At 42.5% G+C, this 21,120-nt stretch overlaps 1 protein-coding gene across 3 annotated transcripts; it reads left to right on the top strand.

The window, feature by feature from the left end:
* Window positions 1–10,104: 10,104 nt before the first annotated feature.
* Window positions 10,105–19,752, top strand: LOC542037 (Agamous-like MADS-box protein AGL5). Of its 3 annotated transcripts, none has more exons than XM_008675351.3 (9): window positions 10,105–10,361; window positions 10,890–11,149; window positions 16,576–16,657; window positions 17,951–18,012; window positions 18,137–18,236; window positions 18,534–18,575; window positions 18,680–18,721; window positions 18,863–19,044; window positions 19,361–19,752. In XM_008675351.3, exons 1-9 carry the CDS (start codon window positions 10,347–10,349, stop codon window positions 19,362–19,364), a joined length of 789 nt encoding a protein of 262 aa, XP_008673573.1. In that variant the 5' UTR covers window positions 10,105–10,346; the 3' UTR covers window positions 19,365–19,752. The 3 variants fall into 3 exon arrangements, with proteins under 3 accessions (XP_008673573.1, XP_008673572.1, XP_035822029.1); XM_008675350.4 differs by having other exon boundaries at window positions 10,190–10,361; window positions 18,134–18,236; XM_035966136.1 differs by lacking the exon at window positions 19,361–19,752 and having other exon boundaries at window positions 10,190–10,361; window positions 18,134–18,236; window positions 18,863–19,048.
* Window positions 19,753–21,120: the final 1,368 nt, after the last annotated feature.

Here is a 21,120-nt window from a genome sequence, read left to right as displayed (position 1 = left end):
GTTGAGACTATCAAATGGACACTAGTAAAGTACTAGGAACCACTAGTTTTTTTGGAGTATAAGAAAATCTTGATCTACAACCGTTCCTAATATATAGGGAGGTAATTCTTTTTTACATCTATTTGATGGAGCCATTTGTTTTTGTTGGTACCAAAATCTCCAATCGACGAATGCATGATGGTGGGGAAAGAGAAAAGTCAGAGAAAACCTTCCAATTTTGTTTTCGGGATAAATGTAGAGTGCAAATAATGTTGAATTAGAAGTAGATAAATTTAGAGAGTTTATTTAGGGAGTTGTTGGAGAGATGTTTTTTGTCAACTATATAAATTATTAATTTTGGAAGTTGTTTTAGAGAACAACTGGAGTTGCTCTCTTTAAGGATCGAATTATATTAAGATTGACTCTATTTCTATTCATTTTTAACTAAAATTAATTAAGTGTCCTAGCTTATTGTGAATAAACATTTGGATCATAATCCATTACCACTTCTAGGTGCAACCAGGCCTATTGGTGCAACTAGGGATGGCAACGGGTACATACCCGTCGGGTAGTACCATTCCATACCTGTACCCATCAAAAAAATTCTACCCGTCGGGTTACCCATATATGATCGCGGGTATAAAATCTTACTCATAATCGTACCCGCACGAGTAATTTTAACCATCAGGTAACCCGTACCCGATAGGAAAGTCTTAAATTCCAATATACAAATTACTGAAAAATATTAAATAAATATACAAAACAAGTTCAACTTCACATATAACAAATTATATGATTACATAACTTGATAGCTAGACAAATGATAGCTAGAGAAGGGTTCTATTTTAGTTAAGATGGGCTCTATTAGATGGTTATAGTGATATTGATGCGGGTACCCGTTCTGTTGCCCAACGGGTAGAGGTTCTTGCCCATTAACATACCCGCGGGTAAAGAAATCATCTCGTACTCGTTCTCATATCGGATAAAACTCGTCGGGTGGTCAGGTATATCCGCCTCTTCCCTTCCCCTTCTGCTGCTACGAAACTTTGAAAGTGGGGGAGACGAGGGATGAAGGTCTCTGATTTGTTGCATATGGTACCCGTGCGTTAATAAAATATATTATGCGAAGAGCGGAGACAATCAATAAAAAATCTTGAGATCTTTTTGGTGGATAATTTACGTGGGTATTGTTGTGAGCCGTCGCAACGCACGGATAACCGACTAGTCTATCATTAAGAAAGACTAATGGTTACATCAGCAGAGCATGGCTCTAAAGAAACATCCATTTTCTAACTCGAGAGCCAAGTCTAGAGGAAAGCTATACATTAATTTGTAGAGCTAGACTGTAAAAGCTAGCGAGGCAACCAAACACATTTGTATTATATCATTCTTTAAATTTCTGCGACCGGATACGTCGATTGACAGGGTTGGTATCATTTTAGAACAAAGAGAAAATTCATTAAATGAATGGAACAGGGTGCCAGCCTCTACAATAATCCGAAGATCGTCGTACGCAGGTGAAGAGCATGCATTAAAGCTCGATCCGTGTAGAACCCTTGGAACGGGCGGCCACCACAGCCACCAGCTAGCTCACGCCTTGCGCCTGCTCGATCGATCCCTTCCGGTACACGCTCATGTCAGCGCCGGATCCCCCAAGATTTCCTTCCCGGCCGGAGCCGGAAAGGCTGGCGCCGCGGCCCGCGGCCGGTCCCCGCCGCGCATGCAACGAGCGAGATCAAGGACGATCCAACTGCCGTACGTCCAGGATTCCTCATGCATGCATGCATGCATTTTACTGCCATGAGTCATGAAGCACAAAGGAGGGAGATCGACACTACTTGGCTGGCTGCATGAGCTTTGAAAAGGTCAGGTCAGGTCACCGTACGTGCGCGCATGGCTTTTGGCCGGCCGCGCCGGGCATCGCCGGCCGCGCCGTACACGCTGGTGCCTTTGATATATCAGCAGGGCAGACAGACAGACAGATAGCATCTCTGAGCACTCCGGCCAATCCAATGCAATGCAACAGCCTGAAAATTTTCTAGTATAGGGCAGGGGCCAGGCCCAGGGGGCACACAGGTCTCACGAACTGGCCTGGCCTGGGACCTGGGTAAATATACATTCCTGTGAAAATTCAGGCATTCATGCAGGCAGGAGGTCAATCAATATATATATATACCCAAACCCTGAAAGCCGATCTGCAGTACAGCTTCTACATGTGAGAGGCCGGACGAGCAGATACGTACGTGTCACATGTCGTCAGTTACTTAGCAGTAGCACTAGGATCGATGATGGCGGTCCCTTTCGATCGAGCAGCATGCATGCATGCATCACTGTTGCTTCAGTAGTGATGGGAATTGGGATGGGACCGCGATGCAGGTAGAGTAGAGATCTTTTTCCTTCATGTCATGTGGTGGGAGCATCCATGCTCGCTTGTGGAAAACAATCAGTCCGGCTGCCATGGCATCTCCTCCATAGCCTGCGCATTTCGGCCAAGGTTGTTATTATCTCTCTTCGTTTGCTTCGCCTTTGGATGAGTGATGCATCGATCGATCGCATGTACTACCCCGGCCCCTCTCGCTTTCCAACCAATAAAGCTTGGTTCAAAGGATTATGAAAATCTATATCATATAGCAAAGCTGTTTTTGATGACCTTGACAATATTTTCGGCTAGATTTGCCACTGCGCTTCAAAGGATTATAATGATCAAGAGATGAGATGAACTAGACTAACAATCTAATGACTCCCGATCGCCATCTAGGTGATTTCTATCACCAAGATTAACAAGCACAAACTCTCACTTAACTTAAACAAGTCTAATGAGGAAGGTGGATGCATACTTACTACTATCAATACACTAATGAGGTCCTTAATTTTGTGATTTATCAAATCTCAAATACCTCACTAGACAAATGCTCTCTCGTTCTCTCTAAAGTGTTTCTTCAGCTGAACAAATGGGATATAGACAATAAAGGGACGACATGGAGGGGCAATTATAGCCACATGGCATGGAACTAGCCATAGCCCCTCCACTCAACAGTCATGGGGGCACCGAACACACTGGTATAGGTTCCAACTGCTAGTTTCTGAACTAGCCGTTACTAGACTAGTATCTTGGTCACAATAAAGAAAGATCACTAGATGATTTTGTGGTCAAGGAGTTGAACAATACGAGGTCATCCAATGACGAATTATATTGTAAGGGTGGTAACTATGTAGTTGCACTCACTATACATTCTAGAAATGATGAATAAGAGCACCAAATGATGCACTATAAGAATGATGACATTAGAAAGGAAATGTCTACTTTGATGGCTAGGACTCGCTAGATGATCCACCGTAATGAAAAACATAACACCAGGCCATCTAGTGAGTGGATTCTTTTACATTTCTGTAGTGGCTATTTGAGATGGATGGGATAGATATAATTGGTTTCACCATATATTTCAAGGTTTATGGAGTCCTCTAAGACTACGAGAAGCTATATCAAGTGTTAGAACACTATCCTTCATGCATGTGAGTATCGATCACATCCAAGGTACATGATAGTGCATAGAGCCCATATTTAATTGTTGGAGTTCAGGCATCACAGCTTGAGAGTTTGAGAGCTTGGGCTAAGTGACCTTAGTATTTCGTGAACCAGAGCACTTGCATTGGAGCCTTGGTGGCTCTCTAGCTAGCAAAATTGTCCCTCTGAGCTTTTTGTGTGGAGTGGTGGGCAGTGGTGCTGAGCCTTGAGTGGGCTACAAGTACTTGATGATTTTATTGCTGGGAGCATTTGCTGTAAGTGCAAAATGCTTATTGACTAGGAGTGTACCTCAATGAAGCGCCAACATGAACTAGGGGTTGTGTTTGCTGCTTATTGACTAGGGAGTGTACCTCAATGAAGCGCCAACATGAACTAGGGGTTGTGTTTTAGCAACTTACATCATCGGAAAAGTTGTTGTGTTTTAGGTGTCTACCATCCTAAACTTGAGGTCTTTACATTTCACATCTATGTTTACACGTAGTGTTTGATTGTGTGGTCATTACATTTCACAACCACGTCGTTCGCTGAAGCCCCTTTGTCAGCGGGCGACCTCGCAGGTGCTACCACCGAATGTCCAATTTCAGTCCCTGCATCCGAAACACAGATTAGCACAAACATGTATATCACCATACACAATCCACACACCAACACCCCACTCACCAGCAGCGCGACAGCCCCGTCTGGGCATCAAACATGGTGACACCTCCTTCTAGGTAGTCTTCCACAGATAACTCCTGGTCAGTCCCTCCAGTCTCCGAAACCGCCGCCTCAACAGCGCGCGGTGGCAAAGACACCCTCTCGGAGGCCGCTGGCGCCGCCGGAGGGGGCATCGTAGTAGCCGGGGCAGACCCCTTCGTCGTGCTGGCCTAAGATAGCAGAGGTTTATTAGCTAGGATTCGGTCGTTGTAATTTAGTTGCTCTCGCTAGCCATGGCCAAGCTTAGATGCAAATGTAATCCGTTAGCGCGTTTTGTCATTCGTTATTAACACAAAGGGAGAACGGAACAGGTGCAACTGCATCCACCCAAAACTTCCGCTCTTCTGATTAATTAATTGCTTTCACATCGGGCTCCCTAGCTAGGCTAGCATGGCATGGTGGTTAACCTTTCCTAGTGCGTGCCTAGTGTGTGCTTGAGCCTCAGCAACCGATGCATAGAGCCGGCAATGATAGTAGTAAACCCCCCATGGCTTTCCAGTCCAGATAGGGACTACTCCTGCGTCCCCATCTGAACAACACTAGAATGTGCCAAGATAGATCAGTGGAGGCTATCTGCCAGATCTACCAATTTTGCCTACAGGACGTACTCCTGCACACAGACTCTTCGGTTCGGTGGTCGTCGTTCCAGCAATCTCCAAACTTGCCCAGACCCGCCCCTTCAACCTTTGTCTTGTTAAATTAATTTATCCCAAGTAGCAAGCATTGGAGACACACAAATATTTCTACGTATTATCTTGCTTGAATATAATAATTACTCTCTCTGTCCTAAAATATAATTCGCTTTAGATTAATCATACATTCATTAAGTAACATATAGATGTAGTTTGTATATATGTTTATATCCATTATCATTTGAAAATGAATGTGGACAGAAAAAAAAAAGTAAGCTATATAATTTTGGGACGGATGGAGTAGAAGAAAAATATATCGGGTGCAGCAGATACCTGGTACATGGGCCGTGGGCCGTGGCATCTGGTCCACGTACTTACCTGGCTAACATAAAGGTGAGGAGGCATCGAATCTCCAAACAGCTCCTCTCTCTCCTGCCATCGGCTCGTCCTCGCCGTGTCTTCAAGTTCTCTGTGTAGTGGTGTGCCTCTGACCCACTTCAATCCCCATTCCCAACTGCTTGCTGCCTATAGCTTCTCCCGGCCCGAACTCTATCCCATACCGCATCGGAATCATAGTACTACCTGTGCTTACTTCTGATGGTACTGAAGTGATCTGCGTCCATTTCTGATGGCATTATTATTGGAGTGATCCGCGCTCTCTATATATTATCTCCAGTGTTTTGTTAACACATGTATCGCTGTATTTCAGAGTGTTGCCCTGCTGATGATGGGAAAATATGGTTTGTTTCTTTTATAACGGGAAAATGGTTGATTTGCTGAATATATGGCACATGAGAAGTAAGTATGATGAAGAGAGGTAGAGGCGGCTGTATGTGGTACCAAGACTTTGTATCCGCTTGATGTAATGTTCTTGGTAACTTTTATGTATAAAGCTTACTTTATCCAAAAAAAACCAAAAGCATCTATTCCTTCTTGATACCGCCAGTGGACTGTTGATGAAGTCTCGATCATGCTTACAGCAGGGATGACTGCCCACCTAATCAAGTCTGCAATCATCGAATCGCTTGGAACAGAGCCGCCGTTTTCAGGGCCCATGGTTCATCCAATTCAGGAAATTGTCCAAAATCTTATAGTCAAACTAAACTTTATTATTAGCGCATGATTATTAATCAGAAGTCCAGAAACCTAGCTACCAATAATTCAAGTGCCTTTTGATCCGTTGGTGCAGCACATGGATGGCACCCCAAGCTTATTAGCAGCACCTGTTATTTATTTATTTAAGTACTCTAAAATAGTTTTTTTAAGCTCTTGGTTTTTATGGCTATATTTGATGATTGAATTTAGACATATATATAAAATATATACATTAAGTGTTATATAAATCCATTAACTATCTAAAACGAATTTTAATTTAGGACGGAAGAAGTATTTATTTATTTATAGCACGTGTGGACAGGTCAACCACTACCTATATGATCTCGCTAGAGTTGGATTGGACGTCTAGTTTTCTTATCACCATGGCTCAATCAGCTGTACTTTTCAGTCCTTCTGGCAACTGCCCAATATAGAACGACAAACTTTTCTGATTTGATCACGGCTTGCAAGTTTGTTGATTTGATGCCGCACAGGTTCGTTTGTTTATTTCTCCACCCTTTCCCTTGCTTTCTGTCACTTCAATCTCTGTCCTAATTAATTAATACAGTCTGAACGACACTTTTGGCTTGCTAAACCGTTGTGATTTATTTATTCCAACTTTCAAGCTAGTATTTCAGACATATACACAGCAGCACGCCACAGAAATATCTCTGAAATGATGATGCCCTACCGTCTTTTAACATCTTCTTCATTTCAGGGTACAGAATTCTGGGGCATATGCATCATGCATGGATGAATAGTTGTTTGCAGCGCGCAGCCAGCAACAAGGATCCAGTGGCTTCAGGCTGCGGCAACATTTCTTGCAGAAACAAAACAGCAGCCTGCAATTTGTTGCTGAATAACTTTGCCCACTTCTGACGCTCCACGTGGCTTTTCTCCTTGTGGGAACACAGGAAAGGCGAGCTCACAAAAGTCTGGCAGGTACTAGTAATCTTGTAGGGAGGGTCTGAGAGGCTGATTTAAATAGAGGTGAAGGTGCGTGTCCTTAGGACAAATTTAATATTCTAAAATAAATATGTATGAAATTTGATGCTAATCTTTTCTTATGTTTTCAAACATATTATGATAAAAAGAACAATTTTGTATAAATTGTTTTATATATTATCTGCTCTCTACAACAACAACAACAAAGGTGTTGCCGATGTACAGTTCACATAAACGGTCTACATTAAAGTTCTATGATTTCAAAAAAAATCATTGCCGATGTATAATTCATCAAGACTTCTTTGCCGAGTGTTTTCCAGTTTTTGCCGAGTGCTTCAAACATTCGACAAATCAGCTGTTTCCGATAATGTGTAGAGACTAGAGAGACACGGTGATTCTAAAAATCGGTGAGTTTTTAAAGGTTTTAAAATTTCCAACAAAATTCTGAACTTAATTCATCCATCCATTCAGAGAGGAAATTTAAAAGGTTATAAAGTGCATGAACAGTTTGGCCTCTCTACCAAACTGCCACTACAAATTGAATGGAGGTGGTCAAAATTGATTCTCGAGAAGAACACGTGAGTTGTTTGGTTCTATACTTAAGTTGCCAATTATCGCCATATATTTTGTGCCACACGTGCCTAAGGATAGGGTTTACAATTTTACGCCACATTTTGGCACGTCTAAGAAAATCTTGCCACACTTTTACAACTCGTTGATGAGTGGGACCTACGCAACAGGAGAATATATAGTCTTACCACAACTGTGTGGCTACAAACCAAACACATGCCTAATTTGGTTAAACTTGTCTAACCTTAGACGTGGCAAACTATGGCAAATATTCTATCACTGCAAACAGGAGAATATATAGTCTTACCAAATTGTTGTATACTTGGAACAGGTCTAATGGATGGGTGGCCCGAAGTAAAAAACACTGACCGAAATATTTTAGTGTCAAGGCGATACAGTACGATGCATCGAGCTGTGCTTGGGCCGAGGTCACTGCCCACGGGTGGGCACATGCATGGCCCATTTCATGAAGACACAAAATGTCCCATGTAGAGTCATGAAAAGACCTATATATTTAGTAAAATCGTACTTCATTTCACAATTTCATATACTCGGATAAAGAGTATAACTAGAGATGATGCTAATTAAATGTTTTTTGCAACTTTAAATTATAGGTTGTGATTACTATTGTTATAAATATTAGACAATGAACTAAACTTATGAATCAATCTGGAGCTAGTTATACTCATTTTCCCCTCGGACAAAAGGGTTTTTTAACGAGGTAGTCATTACACAACTATAGTAAGTTAATAGAAACCTTAAGTTTTCTTAATTTTAGTCAAATTTGTTTGTCTTATGTTTTATTATTATGTATTAAATATGTTTTGAATTTCATGCCAGAAATTGAATTTTGTACTTTTTATACTTTTGGCCTCCCTAAAATAAGCTTTGACACGTTTAACCAATTACGTTCCAGACCGTGGGCCTGGACCAGCCCGTATAATTACGGGTCGTGCTGGCCCAAAATTTGGGTTGAAGCCATTTCGGACTTGAATTAGGCAGTCCGAATGTACACATATATCTCCTGGAAACTTCATATCTCATCTTCTATTCTAAACTTCATCCGTTCTGTTGAGCACGGTCTAAACCGTCTCCATTAAACAAAACGATCGTCTCTGTCGGATATTTTATCGAGACACGTAATAGTTCTACCCGCATCTGAAAATAAAAGAGGTGTGTTTCCTAAAATCATTTTTGTGCTGGTGTGCCCAACCTTAGAGGGTGTTTGGTTTATAGGGACCAATTTGTAGTCCCTGCATTTTATTTCATTTTAGTTCCTAAATTACGAAATATAGAAACTAAAACTTTATTTTAGTTTTCGTATTTAACAATTTAGGGACTAAAATAAAATAAAATGTAGGGACTAATTTTTAGTCCCTACAAATCAAACATCCCTAGTTGGCATCCCTGTAGCTGAGGCACCAATGGCAAAAGTAAAAATATCACCAGAATGAGATCACATCATGCTCCAACTCTGATGTGTCCATACCACCAGCTAGCAACCTGCTATGTATCTTGAGACTGGGCGTGTTCGGCTGGCTACAAGCCGACACTGTTGCAGCTGTTTGGACTGCTGCAGCTGCAATCCATAGAGAGAAAAATACTGTAGAAGCCGCAGCCGCAGCCGGATTGCAGCCGCAGCAAGCCGCAGCGAACAAGCTGACTGACTGTTCGTCGATGACATGGATTAGGGCAGTTTAGTGGTGGCCCAGGCGAGTGATGGAATGGGAGGGGGGCGGTGGGCAAGGGATGCGTCCGATCACCGGGCGAGTTGGGTGTGGGTCCCACACATCCTATCAGAGCAACAGAATGGGAGCTGAAATAAATGGGATGCTGTAGCGGTATAGTACTTAGCCCATCACACCCTGCATCACTCGTTTGATCCAGCTTTTTTTACTAGCTTTTGTGGGAGAATCTGGCTGCGAAGAAAATATGAGTATTGTTGGAATTATCAGTGGAATAAGATAAAGGTATCCATAGGATTCAAGATATAGAAAGTGATCGATTCCTACTACTGCAACGATTCGACCAATTATGTGTTTATGTTGATTTTGTATGGTTTTATCAAATCGATTTTTCTACGAGTTAACTAAAAAATTGAGCGTTTGATAGATCACAGCAGCTTTCGGTATACATAAGCTAAAAAAAAGCACAGGAATAGGACATTGTTTGTGCGGTGTCACATGCGGATAGGGCGACGCACATACAATGTTCCAAAGGAATATGGGATAACAGACACTGTACAGGAATTAACATTTTAATTAATTCACTGGCTCATAAAAAGAAGTAAAACATTTTATAAGTACAAGCTGGACTTAGAAGCTCAAACTTTATCAATCATTTTAAGAAAAAACACGAAATTATTAAGCTCAGAAGCAAAACCATTGCAGATATTAATTCTACCAGGGCCAGCAAGTGGGAACTGTAATTCAGGTACGTAGCTTAACATGCACTAGCATCTCCAATATACAAAACGGTTCTTGTGGTGACTGTGTGTTTGTGTGCCACCAGCACAACCCAAAAGCACAATTTGCCTCCAAAATTAGAGTTGCGTACACTCGCCATGCATCTGACACCAAGCAAGCACGTACAAGCGGGATCAGTCGATCGAAGAAGAGGTAAATCAAAAGGGGTTGTGTGCAAGTGCAAGCTAGCCATCAGAAATCAGAAGGGGATCGGAACAGACACAACTGCATCTGCATACAGCTGCTGGGTGCTGCTAACTGCATCACCGGCCTCACCTCACATACCTTCCCCTCCCTTCACCACCACCACCTTTAATACCTCACCCTCCTCTCCTCTTCCCCTTCCCGGCCTGCTCCTCCCCGGCCCTCACATCCTCTTTCAGTTCCCTCTCTGGATCTCTTCCTGAAGAGAGGCACTGCCACACCACCACGCCACCCATGCTCAACATGATGGTAAATTTTGCCTCCTCCTGCCTTGTCCTTGCTCCTCCTGGAAACTAACACACAACAGATCAGCTGGCTAGCTAGCTCCCTTTCTCTCCTAATTTGTACTACCATCTGTAGGAGTAGGATCTTGGTTGCTACGTTGCAAGGATCTAGCTAGCGAGGCAACTAGAACATACATACATGGTTGCCAGTTGCCTTGCCTCCTCAGGTCTCTAGATTTTTCCTTTTTTGTTGTAAAAAATATTTTTTTTTGAAAAGAAAAAAAAGAGGCACGCCACAAAAGGCAGAAGTTCAGGATAGGAGAAAAATGACCATGCACGCCGCCGCTACTTCCTTCTGAATCTTGATGCGCCCAGCCGCGTGATGGAATTATATACTTTAGAACGAAAGCCATGAAGATCATCGTACATCTGCGTCGTCTCCTACTCGATCTATAGCTCCTTCGTCCCCCATCTTGGGAAATTGGAATTTCTCGCAGTCGCTTCGCTGGTTCTGCTCTCTAGCTTTTAACTCGTGTTCCTGCTCTTTCTTCAGACCGATCTGAGCTGCGGGCCGTCGTCCAAGGCGAAAGGAGGGCAGCCGGCGGCGGCGCCGGGCTCCGGCGGCGACAGGCAGGGGAGGGGCAAGATCGAGATCAAGCGCATCGAGAACACGACGAACCGGCAGGTCACCTTCTGCAAGCGCCGCAACGGCCTGCTCAAGAAGGCGTACGAGCTCTCGGTGCTCTGCGACGCCGAGGTCGCGCTCGTCGTCTTCTCCAGCCGCGGCCGCCTCTACGAGTACGCCAACAACAGGTGATTTGTTTATATATATGCATATGTATGCAAAGATGTCATCTTTGGCTTCTCGAAATCTCCGCGCATATATACATACAGAGACGCATATATATATTCTCGTTTCATCGAACACTTGAGAAAGGCTGTGTTGTGTACATGCTTATGTACATATGCACATGTACATATGCGTCTATCCTGTGCCTAGATCCTACACACTGCGCGCGTCAGCTGCTTGCGCTGTCCAAATTCGGAGCAAGTTCGCTCCCATCTTTCTCGAGGCGAAACCGCGGGGCCGGAGGGTCAATTGGGGAGCTAGCTAGCTGCTGCATCTTTTGCTGTGTGATGTGAGTGACTTCATTCCGTTATATCAACTACTGCGTGCATGCTGTCTTTGTTTGTTGCTTTGGTGTTCCTGAGAAGAGAGCATGCAACAGGGGGCCGGGGGAAAGAAATCGCCACAGTTCCTTTCTGCGTATTTCCATTCCCCCCTTATTGTGTGCTCTCCCTGTGAGGTGAGCTAGATGTTTGCGTAGATCTAGCACAGAGCTTGCTGTATGTGTACTGTGGTAGTATGTGCTCAGCCGGCCTTTCAATCTTGTGAGTCGTCGTGACTCGTGAGATCGAGCGCAAGGGAGAGGGGAGAGCTGAGCTTCTTTGGCCATGGTGGTGGTCCTGCTCTCTTTTCTTGCTGTATTTATGCCCTTTCCTTTCTCACTGTGTTAGCTCTAGCTCCCTGGCTTCCTCATGTGTGTGACAGAGCTGTAGAGACGACAGACAGAGAGAGAAGGGATCGAGCTGATGGCTGATGCGTGCAGGCTTTAGATCTCGCACACCCCGTGATATGAAATACTCCTATGCAGCATGCATATCAAGCATGTTTGTACACACAAAAAATATAAGGCATCTATATATCCATCCATGTATCGTCCTTGCATCTCCTCCCTTGGGTTTCCTTTTGGTTGTCTTTGCTTGGGTAGAAGCAGATCTAGCTAGCTTCTGCAAGGGCCATATATGTGGTTTTTTTTTGGGGGGGGGGGGGGGGGGGGGGGGGGTTGTTAGCTCCATCCTGTTGTACCCATGATAGCGTGTATGTGTGTGAGGTAACAAGGAAGAGAGAGAGATAGATAAAAAGGAACTGCCATGCCAACTCGATCTTCTGTTTCTCTTGCATCATCTCCTGCAGTTCACAGCAAAGGGCTTCATCCCATGTGCTTGCTCCCGCTCACAGTCTCTCTTATATGTCTCTCTCTCTCTCTCTATCTATCTCTCCCATCGCATCACATCACCAATTCACCATGTGTGTGTTCACGGGAGTTGTGGATTATGCACCTGAGTCTGAGTGGCACCAAGACTTTACTTTTCAACATGAGCAGCCAAACAGAAACATTTTGCAGCAAAGTCGTTGGCTACGTGCGTGTGAATTTTGGCATTTGGTCTACAATGGGAGAAGAGTATTTTTAGCCTTTTTTTCTTGCGCGTGGCTGCCCCAAAAGAGATACCAAATTGCTACAGAAAATCAACACACTCAATTAGCTAGTATGATAATGAGAATAAACTCATGACACTGTAATTGTATGTCTGGAAATCAAGCACTGTTTCCTTTGAACAGATCAAGTGTGAGGAGTTATGTTTTGGCGGAAATAAACAACAATACCACATGACAAATAATCTACTCGATCTTAATTATGACTTCGAATTAGCTGTTTGCACAAGATTAAGGTAGTGTTTGGTTGAGGAGCCAAGTAGAATGAGTCGTTCCATCCCTTATTCTAGGAACGGAGCCGCTCTGTTCTGTGTTTGGTAATCTGGAACGGAGCGGCTCTGTTTTTTGTTTGGTTACAGAGTGAACGGAACGGAGCGTGACTGTGAGAGCGGGATTGGAACGGAGCAGCTCCGTTCGGTTGATTTTTTGGAGCGGAATGGTTCCGGATCTGAGGAGAATATTCCCTAATTGGAGTCATTCCGTTCTAGTTACTTTGTAACCAAACAACAACAAAACTGAGACAGAACGGTTCCGTTCTACTTGCCTCTTCAACCAAACACTACCTAAGTGATATCAAGAAAGTGAGTTTTTGTTTAGTGAATAGTAGTAATGGATTTGCCTTTTTGTGACCACTAACCTGCAGTGGAGGTCAGCTGTATATATTATGTAACATGCATGTGAAGTACGTATATACTTGACTAATTAATGCTGGAAATCATTTTCCTATATTCTTCCGAAGAAAGTCCAAGAAAACAGTCTTACTTGGCTCAATAAGGAATCAGTTTTTTACTGACGAACAATACTTTGCCTAATACTGATACGCATGCATGCATGCATGCATGTACCAATTTACAATGCAAAGTAGTGTTAGTAGTACTGGATCAGTATCTCTAGTAGGCACTATAATATTTGCTGCATAGGAATTAATAATTAAGCAAACCGGCTGCAGCATGCTACTTTTTTTAAAATTTCCCAACGTGCTAGCTAGGAACACTAATTTGTGGTATGAGACTATGAGTGACACGTGGTCATCCCTCCGTAGAGGATGAAGCAGGAGCATGCAAACAAAACCTGATGAGAAAACCCGTTTTCCGTCCGCTCATGGCATATGGCTCTGCGTGACTGGACAGACTGTGCGCGGGAGGAAGCCAACGCCCAATGGCATGGCCCGCCATGGGCAGAAGGAGCACTCACTGGCCTGCCTGCCACTGGGCCTGCAGCACTGTGCACAGTCTTGGGAGTCTACACGAGGAGTAAAGAAAGCCGGTGGCTCGGTCAGAGTGGTTAAGGGCTGGCCAATGCAAGCGGCATGCATGGAGTGCTCTGGTGTTGCGTGGTGCAGTGTGTGCTCCATGCTGCCTTGCCGCATCCCCTCCTTTGCCCGCTGGGTAATACATGCATGCTCACTACTGTTCCCACCCAATCATGTGAAATCCTGTGCCAGCTGCGTCAACAACACTGGCCACCCAGGCCCAGCAGCGTACTCGAGGATGCTAAGGTTTCGTCTCTTTGGTGATCGATGAGGAGCTAGCAGCGAGTCTGATGCATGAGAGAGATGTGAGAGCTGCCTTGCTGCAACTGCAGGAACTCATGGTAATGGGAACAAGCAGGGCCACCTTGCGATGTGACACCCGACCTGCTTTAGTTTGCTCATGCAGTATTGGAGTCCTTAATTCATTACATCTGATTTTCTTCTTCTTCTGTTTATTGGGCATCGTTTTGTATGTTATTCTACATATAGGGGTAGTAATAGATCACAACCTGAACGTTTCTTCTTAATTCGTTTGAGCTCTAAATTAACTTTAGCTCAAAAATAAATAGAAGTAGAGCTCGATTTTAATCCATCCTTAAATTTTATAGTGTAAAATTTAGAGTATATTACCACCACTAATTATGCGTGGACATATAAAAAGCAATTCAACGGCGTGGTGAAATGTCTTCGTACAAAACAATGCGATGAAAGAACATGAGCAGAGAGGCCTATATATACCTAGTACCCACACTACCGGAATCCGGGCCTTCGCCGAGTGCCGGCGGCTTTGCCGAGTGCTTTTTATCGGGCACTCGGCAAATCAGACTTTGCCGAGCGCCACACTCGACAAAGTCCTGCGCTCGGTAAAGAGCTTGTTTACCGAGTGCAGGACACTCGACACAGCGAAGCACTCGGTAAAGAACCAAGACCTGGGCACCGGTATAGGTTCTTTGCCGAGTGTAATGTCTATGGCACTCGGCAAAGAAGCACGCTTTGCCGAGTGCCATACCAGTCACTCGGCAAAGTACCTGACATGGGGACCCCCTCTGGCGGTTTCTTTGCCGAGTGTCCCTGGTGACACTCGGCAAAGAAGTTACCTTTGTCGAGTGTCAGCCTGACAGCACTCGGCAAAGAAACCTTCTTTGCCGAGTGTCACCTGGGACACTCGGCAAAGGCTCCGTCTCCGTCACCCGTCGCCGTAACGGCTGATTTTCTTTGCCGAGTGCCCGAGAAAAAGTACTCGGTAAAGACGGCTTTGCCGATACACTGTATGCCGAGCCCTCTTTGCCGAGTGCGACACTCGGCAAAGTCTTTGCCGAGTGTTTTTAAGGTTTTGTCGAGTGCTTCAGGCACTCGTCAAAGTCGGCGATTCCGGTAGTGCCATATATAAGCGAATTAAAAGATCTTGAATAATGTATGTGAGAATTTTCCAGATAAGTTTGCTATGCAATGATATGTTACTAGCGATGGTATGGAAGGGTAAAAAATTGCATCTGAGAATGGATTCGAACATTTACGACAAAAAAAAGGTAAATAAGGTACTGAAAAAATTACAGTGACATACATATAATTTCCCCCTTTTTTATCTATGGTTAATATAAGCGTTTCTTATAAAGCTTATGAGTATTCTTTTTTCTCTCGATGCATGAATAAAAAGGGTCATGCTTCCTATGCTTATGAAATATTTGATGTTGTGTTAATATCACACAAAAAATTCGATCCCTGGTCTGATTCTGTTGAAGAAAACAGGAAGACTTTGCATCTAATCAACAATAAAGTCAAGATTGGGAGAAATTATTTTTTATGTATGTATAATTTATATGTGAAGAATGCAAACTAAAACTTAGTTGTCCCTCACATGGTTGAAATATTAACGAACTCAGAAAATAGATATACGTAGTAGTAAACAATATAAAAACAAGATATTTATACATATAGAGCATGTCATTTTTTTCCTTTTGCTGAGTTATTTTTTAAAAATTTAGATAAGATATATGTACACTTTAATTAGTTAAACCCATTCGCATTTGTACGGATGTTCCATTCCTTTGCGTTTTTTTTTACCTGATGATGAAAGGAAATATAAGCGCGTTAGTTAATTGGTGCTGTCAATACACTTATACACATGAACCAGAACATTAACCGCGCCCATTTCGACATTAAATTGACTGAAGTTATCGATGCATATTTGTCTGGACATCATGTCATATATATATAGTACACAACAGCCATAGCCCCGTACTTACTACCAGACAAAACCTCTGAAGCCTACTATCGTTTGGACAGGCACAAGATTCTTGGTAAAGGAGCAAACACTGTTGCTGACAGTGCTAGCACAGTCTTCGGACCAATGTGTTGTACGATGTCATTCTACTGTCCGCCGGTCTCTTGCATTCCTTTGCCGCCTTTTACTATTGAAATCATACAGAACCTGCAGACTGCATGCATTATCCAGCCTAGCTACTGTTGCAGACCCTTCCATTGTCATGAGATATATTGAACAGCCTCTGTATACATCGATTGCATTAGACCACAGTAGCAATAGAATTGGATTTTGAATCATCTTATCTTATGCTTATACTGTTCTGATGAAACAGTTTGCAGTTTATGTGCACACATACATGTGATTATGCCTAGTAGCTGCTTTAATCTTGTGTAGCAAGTGTGTGTGTGCTAACTCCCACAGTGGGCATCATTATTATATTGCAGTGTGAAGTCCACCATTGAGAGGTACAAGAAGGCCAACAGTGACACCTCCAACTCTGGCACAGTTGCAGAAGTCAATGCTCAGGTAAAATCATGTCAATCGTTGAAGTCAATCGATTTTCTGAACTGACTCCTCGATGTGATTGGAGTAGTCAATTCATAAATCCTTAAACGCAAACGTGGTCAACATTCCTCTTTACTGTTATTGCCCTTCGATTCCTTCGGGAGAAAGAGTACGTTGTGACTCTGAGCAAGATCTTCAGGCGAGAACTTCAGAGCAGGAAGTGCGGGCAATTGCACAATGGGTACTAGCTATCGACTCCCGGGATCCTCTGTTGAGTCCTGCGTATAATAGCATGGTTTGTCTCTTGGTTTGGACCGATGTCTCACAAGTTCATACCGGGAATGCATGGGAAATTGGGAACTGGGGATGCAAAAACCTTAGCCAAATCAAACAAAATCTGTACGCAACAGTAGCTTGCATCGAAGAAGCTCCACACAAAATTGTGTCCCGAGCTTTCTGATCCCCTCTTGCACACTGATAAATGCACTGTCAAGCAGATTCAAGAGTACTAGATTCAGCATACACTGTCATTGCATTGAGTTTGACCTGGTCGGTATTAGATACAGTACCAACATCGATTTAATTTATTTTCCAACTCTAGCACTACTCTAGCTGACTTTGAAGGTCAATTTCATTGACGTCACATGTAATATCCATATGCTACTGAAGCTGTTTAATGAAAGAAAAACGAGACATGGATGATTATCTGATGACAAAGTTATTACCTGATAGAATTTATGGATGTGCGGGAAATCACATATAGTTATAGTGAAGTCTCATGTAATCATATGGTTTACCTTTTTTTAACTGAATGATTACCTGACCGAATGTTTTCTTTTGTAGAGTCTGTATGAAGTGCAGAGCCACGCTCAGACTGCATATATACTGCAGTGCTCTCTCTTTATACTTGCTTTTTATGGGCATGATTATGTAGTCGATTTAAAAACCACGCCGGTATTCATATGGGGAAATCCTAGGAAATGGCTGCATAACGATTCTGTCCAAAGATATTCAGTTTATATACATAACTGTTTAAACGTAAAATAAAATTGAGAAATGTTTAAGGGCTTTTTTGCAAGGAGCTTATCTGTGCTTCACTGATGCAAACAACAATTAGTGATTTGGCATCTAGCTAGTCAGCTAGTATATCATGAATAGTTCCTCAGCTCAAACAAGTCTAAACATTCTCTGTCATGTTCTTTTAATTTTCTGTACTACTCTAAAAATCAGCATAAGGTCAGTTATTCATCACAACAAGCAGAAGAAGCTTTATTTGATGACTGACTATATATATATCCATACTTTAACTTGCAGCACTACCAGCAGGAGTCCTCCAAGCTGCGCCAGGCGATCGATAGCTTGCAAAACGCAAACAGGTATCAGCAATCAAATTTAGACCAAATTCTACAAATCTAATATACATGTTTCGGCTTTTCTTTTACGCAACAACAAAAAGTGTAGTAGTATATGCAGTCTAACTTTGTTTAAATGGTCTAGTAGGACCATAGTGGGAGATTCAATCCACACCATGGGCCTCAGGGAGCTTAAGCAGATGGAGGGCAAGCTGGAGAAGGCCATAAACAAGATTAGAGCTAGAAAGGTATGCATTAAGTAACTGTGTGATATATCTGTCTGTGGTACAGATATGTAAAATAGCTTGTAGATGGATCGGAGTATATGTGTAACCTTCTTTTGTCAGTTTAAATGAGGACACTAATATTTTAAAAAAAATCCTAATGAAAGTAGGCATTTTTGCAATTTGTTTCAAAGACTAGAAATGTGTGCAGCTGTGCATATATATACATCCAAGCCTATGAGGAACCAATATGCTTTAAGTAATCGATTTTGACTTTTGTGCTGATGAGCAATTAATACACCCTTTATTTCTTGCATGCAGAATGAGCTCTTGTATGCTGAAGTTGAATATATGCAAAGAAGGGTTAGTGTAGTTCAGCAATACTCTGCACGCTAGTTTATCTCCCTGGAAGTTTAATTGCTTAGCTTGCTCGAGTACTGACATGTGGCGTAAAATTTTCTTCCCAGGAGATGGATCTGCAGACTGACAACATGTACCTGAGGAGCAAGGTATTTTGTGTTGACGCAGTAGCTATTTCATATCTCAGTCTCTCAGTCTGCTGAGCATGCAGATGAGCTTTAAGGCAGTCCGCCTGATCTTTAAGCTGTGTAACCAGTAACCACACAGGATTTTTCACATGGATGCTGCAGATCGCCGAGAATAATAATGAAACGGGGCAGCCAGCGATGAACATGATTGGAGTGCCGTCGACGAGCGAGTACGATCACATGGCCTCTTTTGTTGACTCGAGAAACTTTCTTCAGGTGAACATGCAGCAGCAGCAGCCTCAGCACTACTCCCATCAGCTGCAACCAACGACCCTCCAACTCGGGTAATAACAGATATACAGACATCTTTGCACTATTTGAAAATTATAAAAGAGAACTTAAATTTTTGATATACTAACCAGACAGACACCATATATGTCGTCTATATATACCAATACTTGCATGGCTTTTGTGCATTCCTTGCTACTGCAGCCAACAGCACATCAGTGTTAACAACTTTCTGCACGCTGCACACGTTATAAAATGCACACTGCACACATCATAATCCGCGCGAATACCAAAGTTATTTTTAGTGTGTGTGTCTATACATTTACTCCGTGCATTTTATATCTTAATTCTGTTTGTACACTCTTGCTGCAGATGATGAAATTAAGAATCTTCGGCCAACAATCCATGCACGCAAGCACGCAGTAAATCATGTGTGTCCAACTCAGATAAAAAAATCTACTCTAGCGTTTGTATAATTATTAATAATCGTGACTAGTAAACTGTTATATATATATGTATAGCCATGTGTGTGGTGGCGCCTACATATATGTCATGTGGCTGTACGGCGAGTTTTTTTTTCACAAGCGTTTGCAGCAGCATTTGGTGTTGCTCATCGATCAATTAATCGCAAGAAATTAAACTTGTCACCACTGTGGGTGTACGTGTTAATGCAGTTGTTGTATCTGTTAATTGTACCCTCCATCAGATAAACGCGGGTGCGCGTATGCATACTTATTTATGTGTATGATTATTTGTGTGGTTTATATCGCCAGTACGTGCAAAATCACTTTTTATTTTTTTTACTAGCGATTTATAATGTATAGAGGTCAGTAGAAATACTGCCGTGAGTGCTAGTTATGAATCGATATTATAAACGACTCCTCAAAATCAGTTTTAAGGGACATCTAAATAATAAGTGGGGGTAGATTTTAATTCTTTCTCCAACAGATCCCTTAAAGCAGCAGTTTGTTTCTGGGGAGCCCAAAAAACCCCTTATTTGTAGCTACAAAATGAGGGAGTTTTAAGGGCTATGAAAAAGTTGGGAGCGCTTTAGGGGAACTGTTGGAGACATGTTTTTGTGTTTTTCCCAAAAAAAATAGATTTAGGGGAGACTTCTGAGGAGCTTTTGGAGATGCTCTTAGCCAGCTAAATCCAAACAAATCCTTAACCATCTTGTGTGTAATTCGACGGTGTTAGCCTTGAATCTAATGGTAGTATCACGTACGTAGGCAATTGAAATTCAGAGGCTGCCAACAACTTAGCTGAGAAGTCTGAAATAAGCTAGTGCGGTTTACAGTATCATAAACGTAAGTTCTTGCATAGTATATACATGACTCTACAGCTGCCGAAATAAATGAGGAAAGTATATATGAGGATGATATTTATTTATTTATTTATGATGGTTTGGGCTTGGTTGCGGCCGTATATTGAACAGCGGGACAATATATAGATCCGCCCTTGTTTGACACCAATGTGTTCTAATCGGTTGATCGTTTCTGATAGCCAGAGGAGCGATTAGCACACAGGCCACAACCACACTTACCTCTGATTAGGTTTCTGATCGCTCTCTGATCGGGTCGTTCGGCTTCGTAGTTACGATCACTCAATTAATCGGACGATCTAAAAATAGTGGTTGGCACCATGGTTCACCTTTTTTATTTTTATTGTTCCGAAATTTTGTTTTGATAAAAAAAAACAAATGTTATATTTTGGAATCTGGAACCGAAATAGTGTCGCTCAAGAAATGCATCCCTGCTGGTCGGCAACGAAGCAAACATCATGTTCTAGCTAGAGAACCAGGTTCGCAATTATTCGACATGACAGATATGCACACATCACACGTCATGCATGGTGAAGCATCAGCTAGCGACTGCAGGTATATATGTTGAATGTACCACTCTTGCGAGACAAAACGAATAACATGCATATATAAATGCAGAGAGATATAATGATTCAAGCATGAACAACTCTGAATCTTTTCTTTCTACTTCTTGAAAAATAACAGCTATCCATGTAGTTGATGGGGACATCAATTTGGACCTAGATGAGAGCGCAGAGCCAGATGAGATTGACCTGTACTGTGAAAAATGGCAATTAACATCTAATCGAGAATCATGAAGACAAGGTTGACC

Source organism: Zea mays, chromosome 3, assembly GCF_902167145.1.
Source record: "Zea mays cultivar B73 chromosome 3, Zm-B73-REFERENCE-NAM-5.0, whole genome shotgun sequence".
Taxonomy (NCBI): Eukaryota; Viridiplantae; Streptophyta; class Magnoliopsida; order Poales; family Poaceae; genus Zea; species Zea mays.
The sequence above is the reverse complement of the archived record's forward strand: the minus strand, read 5'-3'. Positions and strand labels throughout refer to the sequence as shown.

Excerpts from the sequence above, each read along its gene's own strand:
- LOC542037 (XM_008675350.4), top strand. Across the intron at positions 11,150-16,575 it reads TACGAGTACGCCAACAACAG|TGTGAAGTCCACCATTGAGA; the intron begins GTGATTTGTTTA and ends ATTATATTGCAG. Across the intron at positions 18,722-18,862 it reads ACATGTACCTGAGGAGCAAG|ATCGCCGAGAATAATAATGA; the intron begins GTATTTTGTGTT and ends TGGATGCTGCAG.